Source organism: Marmota monax, unplaced genomic scaffold (assembly GCF_021218885.2).
Source record: "Marmota monax isolate L192 unplaced genomic scaffold, Marmota_monax_Labrador192_F-V1.1 WCK01_AAM20220418_F8-fsc00489, whole genome shotgun sequence".
Classification (NCBI taxonomy): Eukaryota; Metazoa; Chordata; class Mammalia; order Rodentia; family Sciuridae; genus Marmota; species Marmota monax.
Genome location: NW_026694574.1, coordinates 103,321 through 113,068, shown reverse-complemented (window position 1 = coordinate 113,068; position 9,748 = coordinate 103,321). Strand labels below are relative to the sequence as shown.

Below are 9,748 nucleotides of genomic sequence, written 5' to 3'. Positions count from 1 at the left end.
AGATTTAGATTTTGGGGTACAGATATAAAATGCAGGAAACACAAGAAGAGCTCTTGTTTTTTCTTTTCCAATTCTGAGTCTATGATTTTATGTAACATAAACAATACTTACAAATAGGTATTCATAAATGATTAAAAATCTTCCATGTGCCATGCTAACAGATCAGTTTCTAAAAATCACAAAGTCAAGTTATCAACACAATCATTTAAGTAGAGGAAAGTTGTGCTGATATCATATAAGCTACTTCTGGTAGCTGTTTCAATTCTTGGATTGATTACATGGCTTCAAGAATTAATTTTTTGGCCATGTTTCTGTAAATAAAAACAGACATAGACTCCACTACTACTCAAGAAGAGGAGCTGCCCAGTTTTTTTTTTTTTTTACAAGGAAGGACTTGTTGACCAGATAAGGGCAATGTGGTCCGCAGTCAACCTGAGCTTCCACTCCTTTAAGGAGGGCCATAGCTACATAGAGGCACTATGTATTCCATGACCAAGGGAAGTATAAAGGCCCCATGCAGGACCTTCCAATGGTACTCTCACCGCCAGGGATCCCTGTTGAGTTTGTGCAAGCTTTTTCAGGAACTGGATCTCCCTTTGCCCAGTGCTGCTTCCTCCTCTTTCCCTTCAAATGTATTGATCTCTTATAAATATCTTGTTCATCAAACTTTCTCATTGCATGTGCTCCAAGGGAACCCAGACTTGGATTCTTAGAAACTTTAAATCCATGCATTCATCTCTCTTTACCATATATATGGAAAGATACAGATACTAACTTATAATTCAATATTAATAGTGGTATTTCTGGGTAGTGGAAGTAGTTTTTTTTTTTTTCAAACTTTCTTGAAATATTCTATTTTTATTCAAGTTTTCCAAAACTGCTGAGCAAGCATTTTTTTTTTTTTTTTTTTTTTTTAGAGTATTTTATCAATTATTTTTACTGTCAAATAGGGCAAAATATTACTACTGCCAATATTATATATTATATTGTCAGTGTGGATTATCAGCTGATTTCTCTAATCTCCAATTAGTTTTCTTATTCCTGGATAGACCAAGTAAACTTCCAATAAAACAAACAAACAAAACATCAACAAAACATAACAAACATAATAAAACATAACAAAACTTAACATAAAACTAAAACATAACAGATAAAATGTAAATTCTTCAGACTGCTTTTTAATGAACCTACCTTCCCAATGTTAAAAATCACTGAACTGAAAGATATTTCCAAATAGCCTTATTATCCAGACGTATATTGGATATAAGAAAATCAAGTCCAATTTGAAATTATTCTCAAAACGTAGCACATGAACATCACAAATTCTCAGAGCACAAATAGTCCTCTCTTAAGGAATATAATATTTAGCATAGAAGAATGTGAAATAACATAAGAAGGAAATCTCTTCATTTAGCTAAAATTGCTAAAATGCTGCTATTCTCAACCTCTAAATTCAGTACAGAGTCAAACTCATTTTCTCAAACTAAAGTACTACAGCATTATAAGTAAACCCTTTGTTATTGAGTTAGGATAGAAGGGAAAACTATAGCTTACAAAACAAATTCCTCAGAATAACATGAGACCATTTCACAAATCCTAGAAGGCACACATATTTCCTATCATAGTAAGTGCATTTAAGTACTTCATATTTAAAAAAGACAAAGCTGTACAGAATAGAAAAAGCATACATTTTGTCCATTAAACAAATTTACAACTCTTATGATTATGATTAGATATTACAATAGAACCTACCTAAAGTTCACATCTTAAGAATTATCACTCAGTTTAATAAAGTGAGCAAAGAACTACGTTCATTTAATAAGGCTAATAAAAAACATTTTTATATTTCACAGTAGATCAGTTAGTGTCTTGGAGTTCATATTGCAAGATAAAAAGGTATATGCAATATCAAGTCACTGTTTAATAATTCCTTTAAAGGTGACCCTGGGGGATAAAATCATTGGCTATACCTGGAGAGATCAAAAACCTGGAAAGCAACATTGCTCATTTTCAGAAATGTTTTAAAATTAAGACACTCCGAATTAAACTCAGTCTAATGCAAAATGACAATTAAAATTTTAGATCTGGAAAACATCTCAGAGGATCACTTATCCTAAGGTTTTCAAATAACAAACGTTCCATGTAATAAGAGGAATCAATGGAGAAAATTTAGGAACCTGCAAATTTGACTGGAATTTTAATTTTTTTTTGATTTAAAAAAGAAAAACAACTCTCATGGTACAAATTTGTTACCAAATTTTAATATATGTATTACCAATGCATTACTATGTGTTTTCATTGGTTAACCTAATGTTTAGTAATTATAGTACATAAAGTTTATATAAGGAAATTTATATTAATGAAAAAAATATGAAATATAGTGGGCTAGAATGTGTGCATGCATATGTATATAAGGGTTCTAAGATTTTTTACTTGAAAAAAAAGGATTCCACTGCTGAAGTAGTAGTATGAAAACCACAGATAAAAACCTGTTTCTAAAATAGGAAACTACCAACAAGAGTAAGAGACTTTCTCAAGGTTACACAATCATCCAAGTGCATCTCCATGTTGATGTGATAGAGCTTCCAGTATTCTGCTTGCATAAACACCCAGTAGTGAGTGTTTAGCTATTTGGTAATTAGCTGATCCTATCAGGAGTCAAGTTATTAGCCAGATATTTTTCCTTGAAATGGATTTTATTTTATTTGCATGTCCATTAATTTTTTTTTTTTTTTTTTTTTTTTGGTACTGGGGATTAAACTGAGGAGTGCTTTACCATTGAGCTACCTCCCCAATTCCTCTTACTGAGACAGGGTCTCACTAAATTGCTGAGGCTGGTCTTGAACTTGCAATCCTTCTACCTCAGCCTTCAGAGTCACTGAGATTACAATTGTGGACCACCATGCCCAGCCCTATTAAAATCTTAACGTTCAAAAATTTCTGTCATCAATAGGTACAACTTAAATTTTTGGTACTTAGAAAAACAGGAATATTTGTAACTTGTTAATAATAGGTCAAAATTTGCATGGAATGTTAAAATATTTTTTAAAGGAGACTTCAAGCCCTAGTTTTACTATATGATGAAATATTGTTAAAATTCATATTTCTTAAGCAAAAATCTAAAGAAATGGTTGAGGTGCTAATTAAGACCATAATTTCATCATTATTATATTCTTTGGGAGATTTTCAAAGGAAGTACAGTGAAGCAGTAAGAAAGCCAAATTATCTTCTAGTTTTCTGAGATGTTTTATGTAAATATGGTGAAAAAGCCTCATCCTATTTCCTTATTTCTTAATCTAAGAAAATCAGGGACTATGAAACCCAGAGAGATGCCTTCAAGTTAAAATAAAAGCACCATAAATGAACACTGAATGACTTATTATAATTTAGAAGTACAAAAGTTAGTATTTGTGATGAAGAAAAATTTCCTTCTGAAACTCCCCAAATGCATGAGCATTATAAAAGTCAATTAGATCAGTTATCTAGCTTTGGGAATGCATTTCCAGGACAGCCAAGAAGGTTCTCCAGCAGAAATTAATTTATAAGGCAAAGCCCCAACTTTATAGTCCTTAACTAAACTGTATCATATAACCAAAAAAAATGGATTTTTAAGTAAAAAATAAAAAATACATAGTTCCAAAACACACTGAAGTTATATAAAGTTATGAAATAATTGTGGAACACTTCAAGTAAAATTGTAAAAGGAGCAATAATTCACCACAAGGGGGCATAATAAATACTCCTTAGATTCCAGCAGAAAGACGTTTTAAGTAGTAACATGCACTTTGATGTAGTCTACATTTTTAGTCATTTAAAAATTTCTCTCAGATGGCTACAACTTTTCAACATTCAAAGTTTATAAACCTAACAAAAAAGATTCCAGAATACTCATGCCTTGAAAACCTGTAGTGTCAAAAAGCCTCTGGAAATATTGCTGTTATCTGCTAGCAAAGGATTCAAGAGCAATTAGTTCTAATACACATTAGAACAGTTAACTAATAGGGAAGTATGATCTACAATAGTAGCAAATTTTAGTTTACCAAAATGGAAGACATGGGAAGTTTATTTTAAAAAATGGGACATATTGTCACAATAGCAAAAATAAGAGGGTGGGAAAAATTGCTTTTTCTGTATCGTTGCCACAATATCCCTTCATTTGTCCTCCATGACCACTATGTATTTGTAGCCCACAATAGCAAAGGAAGATCTCCCCCCATGGAAGGTCATGACCTAAGGGGCTGGCCTGCTTCATCAGCCATGTTAAGAATATAGTTAGCCATATCATCTTCAGTAGGTGCATCTGACACCACCCAAGATTCGTTTGCTCCAGTCATCTGCAGGCGACAAATAGGGCAATTCCTGTGTCGATCACTCCATTTATCAATACACTTCTGACAAAAGCTGTGAGCACAAGGCAGGATGAGGTCAGCCCGCCCATCCATACAGATACAACACTCCTCCTCATCGGTCAGCTGCTTCACCCTTCCCATCCAAAGACTAGCCTGACATGATGTTACAGAAGATGAGTTCTCATCAGCTTCTTCAGAGGTGGAGCTCTGAGCCAACACTCCTGCTGCTTGACTTGTGATGTCCTTATAAAGCTGAATAAACTGGTATAAATTCATGATCCGTGATGCTTCCACAATGCCAGTGCTTTTGTTAATCTTGGTACAGACCACACGTACAACCACTTTCCAAAAGGCAGAAGAATCAGACCCAGGTTGTACCTCAAAGAGAAGATGTTTTTCCTGGCCAGAAGCCACTTTAGCAGTTCCAAGTTCAAGGCATCGCGCTCCAGGCGTCAGCGACGCCGCCTCGGCCCCGGGCTCAGACCAGCAGCCTGAGCAAGCATTTTTAACCCCAAAATAAAGACATTACAAAGCAAGAAAAATTATATATATATATATATATATATATATACACACACACACACACACATATATAGAGAGAGTATTAATAATACAATGGTAGGAGGGGAGAAGGAATGAATATATAAAAAAAGAATCAACATATTTTTAAATCACAACTAGGCTATATTTATTTCTGACTGAAAATATAATTGGAAGCTTTGTAAGATTGTTGTGAACTCTTTTCAATATTTTTATCCATAATAGTGTCCTTATAGAAATGAATACTAAAGATGCTTTGAAAAATTACACACTCTGAAACAATTTACCAGGCATAAGATAAGAAACACACACAGTGTTGCTATGGATTTTAATATTTGAAAGTTTGACAAAGCAAAAATTCTCCTATTAATAAATCAATTTTTGCACATGATTTGAGAGGGCTTAGCTATAATAGCCATTATCCTGCAAGTGTTCATTATTTAAATAGGCAATAATTTGCAAGACCCTACATATCCCCACATTTTACAGAGAGAAGTTTAACAGAAATTGATAGGATTATAAAATGAGATGTAAAAATCTTTCCCAGACAAATTTCAGATGTCTAAGTATTAATGAGAATCATGTGTGATAACAAATTGGGAGAGGGACCTTGTGGTCATGATCAAGGTGTCGTAATACTGTTGTGCCCTGGATTTTTGGAATCTTAGTCAATCGCTCTAGTCTCAATCCCACCAGGACCCAAGCTCAGTATGACGTCTGCTGAGAGACTTTCACTTTCAAAGCCAAGCATTGCTGTTGGCAAAGAAAAATTCTTTGGTCTTGAATAAGAGTGAGAAGTAAAAAATATCTCCTTAGCTCTATCCTAGAATATTAACATTTTCCATCTATGATATCCACTCTTTCATAGAAAAAAAATCTTTGTTTTTTAAGTGCTATAAAATAAAACTAGAAAAATAGTCTCATAAACAACCACTTTCCAAGCTTTTCTTTCTCCCTTTCTTCACAGGCACACACACTTATCAATGTAACCTTTTTTCCTCTCTTGCTCTACAGAATGTCAAGGGCAATCTAAAGATCAAATTCCCTTATAATAAACACTTCTGTTAAAAGAGAAAAGAAAACAAGAAAAAAATGCTTGTGGAAATAACATTTGATAGACGTCCATTCCCACTACAAATAAAAAAATGCAAAACCCTCTTTATGTTTATTGTTATGGGATTTTTAGCCATAAAAATGGACCAAGTTAGAAAGTTAGAAACTAAAGAAGATGAAACTAAATCTCACTGAAATTGATGGGCCCAGAGCAAGCGTTCATGATCAGAAACGTGGTCAGGAATAGTTTTCCCCAAGGCAGAATTTGTTAAAGTTCTCACTACAGCCACATTTACCAGGCTGCGCCATATATGAATAGCTTCCCAAGGATACAAGTCAGGGGAAAGATGTGCCCAAGGGGAAGAATAACAATAGCTCCAAAAAGTGGCATTCCAGAGCTCTGGAGTGTATTTGAGATTTCAATTAAAAGTCCCTACCCACAGGTAGATTTCTTCCAAGCACTGCCCTTTGGGCCCTTGTTCTTTCATGAGCCAGAATGACGACCAGCCATCTATCTCTAGAGCTGTGTTTTCTGGGTATGTTGTGAGACAATGGAATAGCAAACTCAGCTGGTGCCAGAGCTCTGTCACACAGCCTGGCATCTGGGAATCTGATCTGTTTACTCAGAGCAGCTGTGTAAGTTTGGAAAGAAATTCAGTTTGAAGATCCATTAACCCCTGCAAAGGGCCACATTTTAGTACGAACATCTTTCAAGGGATAAATAAGTGTTGAATTCTGTTGAACCCACGCCCAGACTGTGCTAAAAAAAGAGTTACAGTAAAAAGTCTTCTCAGTCTCACAGGCTTGTGTGCTTCGAAATTCACATTTTGAGAGCTGTTGGCAGTTATCTTGATAATGTGGGTAGAATGGTTTTGTAATGTTGTGCTTTGTTCTGTGAAAAGTTTTAACTTAGGAGATGCCCTATATGTCTATGAATGAGTGAACAGTTTTATGGTTACTGTGAATTGTGATAGAAAGATGGTGCCTTGTTAATTCATTTCACAAATTCTTATTGAGCACCTACCGTGCCAACCAGCATTATTAAGTACTTCAGACTGAACAGTAAACAAAATAAAGATCCTGCTATCGTAGTGTTGCCCCTAAACCAGAAGCATTATTTCAACATTAGCTCCAAGTCATGGATAAGTGAAAAATAGGAATGGGGGCTCTCCTAAACCCTTCAATTCTTTGGACCCAGGTCACAATTCCAGGTTTTTCTTTCTATCTTCCAGTCAAACCAGATTCTTCATTATAAAAAATAAATGTTTCACATTTTTTACTACTTAATATTTGCACCTGGACTGGGGATGTGGCTCAAGCGGTAGCACGCTTGCCTGGCATGCGTGAGGCCCGGGTTCAATCCTCAGCACCACATACAAAGATGTTGTGTCCGCAAAAAACTAAAAAATAAATATTAAAATTCTCTCTCTCTAAAAAAAAAAAAATATTTGCACCTGTTCCTACTTACTTTTGAAATATCATCATCTTCATCTTTAATATTTTAAAATTTAGTCATCCCTCAAGATCCTATTTAAAACTCCCTACTCTGTGGGGAGTTTTAAATAGGGAGTCTGCCATCCCAATCCCTCAGGTTAAAAGATTTCCTTATTCTTCTTCTGGGCCCTAATAGCATCACTTTTAGACACATTCTAAGTAAGTTTATTTTTATATGGGCTTTCACCCTTCTCTCCTTTGCACACCCTCAAAAGTCCCCCAAACTCACTGGTCATCGAGACCCAGTAGGGGTTGTCCCATTCTTTTGGTAAGTATATCATAACATTTACACATTAGTCTAGATACTAGATCACCTAGTCATTATACATAATTTTAATTCGATTACTGTTTTGTGCTATGGTTTGAACAGGATTTGGAGGCAGCCATCCATGATGTGTTCTTTAACATTATCTGTCAAGATTAGTCAGGGAGGCAGAACCTACATCAGATGGTTAAATAGCAGAAGTTGTAAGAGTAGAATATCTACAGAAAATAATGAGACCATCCAGAAAATAGCAACAGCAGGAAGACGAAGGGAGGAGGCAGGGTTAACAGAGCCCAAGAGCCCATGCTCCTTTTTTATTTTTATTTTTTTTATTATTAGTTGTTCGGAACATTACAAAGCTCTTGACATATCATATTTCATACATTTGATTCAAGCAGATTATGAACTCCCATTTTTACCCCGTATACATATTGCAGCTTCACATCGGTTACACATCTACTTTTTACATACTGCCATACTAGTGTCTGTTGTATTCTGCTGCCTTTCCTATCCTATACTGTCCCCCCTCCCCTCCTCTCCCCTCCCCTCCCATCTTCTCTCTCTACCCCATCTACTGTAATTCATTTCTCTCTCTTGTTTTTTTCCCCTTTCCCCTCACTTCCTCTTATATGTAATTTTGTATAACAATGAGGGTCTCCTTCCTTTACCATGCAATTTCCCTTCTCTCTCTCTTTCCCTCCCCCCTCTCGTCCCTGTTTAATGGTGATCTTCTTCTCATGTTCTTCCCCCCTATTCTGTTCTTAGTTCTCTCCTTATATCAAAGATGACATTTGGCATTTGTTTTTTAGGGATTGGCTAGCTTCATTTAGCATAATCTGCTCTAGTGCCATCCATTTTCCTGCAAATTCCATGATTTTGTCATTTTTTAGTGCAGAGTAATATTCCATTGTGTACAAATGCCACATTTTTTTTATCCATTCATCTATTGAAGGGCATCTAGGTTGGTTCCACAGTCTAGCTATTGTGAATTGTGCTACTATGGACATCGTTGTAGCAGTATCCCTATAGTACGCTCTTTTAAGGTCTTTAGGGAATAGTCCAAGAAGGGGAATAGCTGGGTCAAATGGTGGTTCCATTCCCAGCTTTCCAAGGAATCTCCATACTGCTTTCCAAATTGGCTGCACCAATTTGCAGTCCCACCAGCAATGTACAAGTGTACCCTTTTCCCCACATCCTCGCCAGCACTTGTTGTTGTTTGACTTCATAATGGCTGCCAATCTTACTGGAGTGAGATGGTATCTTAGGGTGGTTTTGATTTGCATTTCTCTGACTGCTAGAGATGGTGAGCAAAGGGGCTAAAAGCCTGCAATGGAGGAAGGATAGCATCTTCAACAAATGATGCTGGGAAAACTGGAAATCCATATGCAACAAAATGAAACTGAATCCCTTTCTCTCGCCATGCACAAAAGTTAACTCAAAATGGATCAAGGAGCTTGATATCAAAACAGAAACTCTGCGTCTGATAGAAGAAAACGTTGGCTCCGATCTACATATTGTGGGGTCGGGCTCCAAATTCCTTAATAGGACACCCATAGCACAAGAGTTAACAATAAGAATCAACAAATGGGACTTACTTAAACTAAAAAGTTTTTTCTCAGCAAGAGAAACAATAAGAGAGGTAAACAGGGAGCCCACATCCTAGGAACAAATCTTTACTCCTCACACTTCAGATAGAACCCTAATATCCAGAGTATACAAAGAACTCAAAAAATTAAACAATAAGATAACAAATAACCCAATCAACAAATGGGCCAAGGACCTGAACAGACACTTCTCAAAGGAGGACATACAATCAATCAACAAGTACATGAAAAAATGCTCACCATGCTCCTTTTGAGAACCATGACCTTCACAGAGGTTGTCCAACAGGATCCAGGACCACAGAGAGAACAGTGATCTGGTGAGGTTAGAAGTATGGAGAAATCATAATTATTGCTGAGAACGCTGCTTGAAGTGGAAAGGGGTAGGTATCATGGATTCTTCATTTCCCTGCACTCTTATCCCCAGCCAGTGTCACTCATGCATA

General features: G+C 35.9%; 1 protein-coding gene across 1 annotated transcript; it reads right to left on the bottom strand.

Moving 5' to 3' along the window:
• Positions 1-919: 919 nt before the first annotated feature.
• Positions 920-7,672, bottom strand: LOC124077089 (RING finger protein 141). The gene is made up of 2 exons (XM_046421333.2): positions 7,666-7,672; positions 920-4,840 (listed from the first exon to the last, which is right to left on the bottom strand). The coding sequence occupies exons 1-2, from the start codon at positions 7,670-7,672 to the stop codon at positions 4,224-4,226; spliced, it is 624 nt and encodes a 207-aa protein (XP_046277289.1). The 3' UTR covers positions 920-4,223.
• Between the last annotated feature and the right edge of the window lie 2,076 nt (positions 7,673-9,748).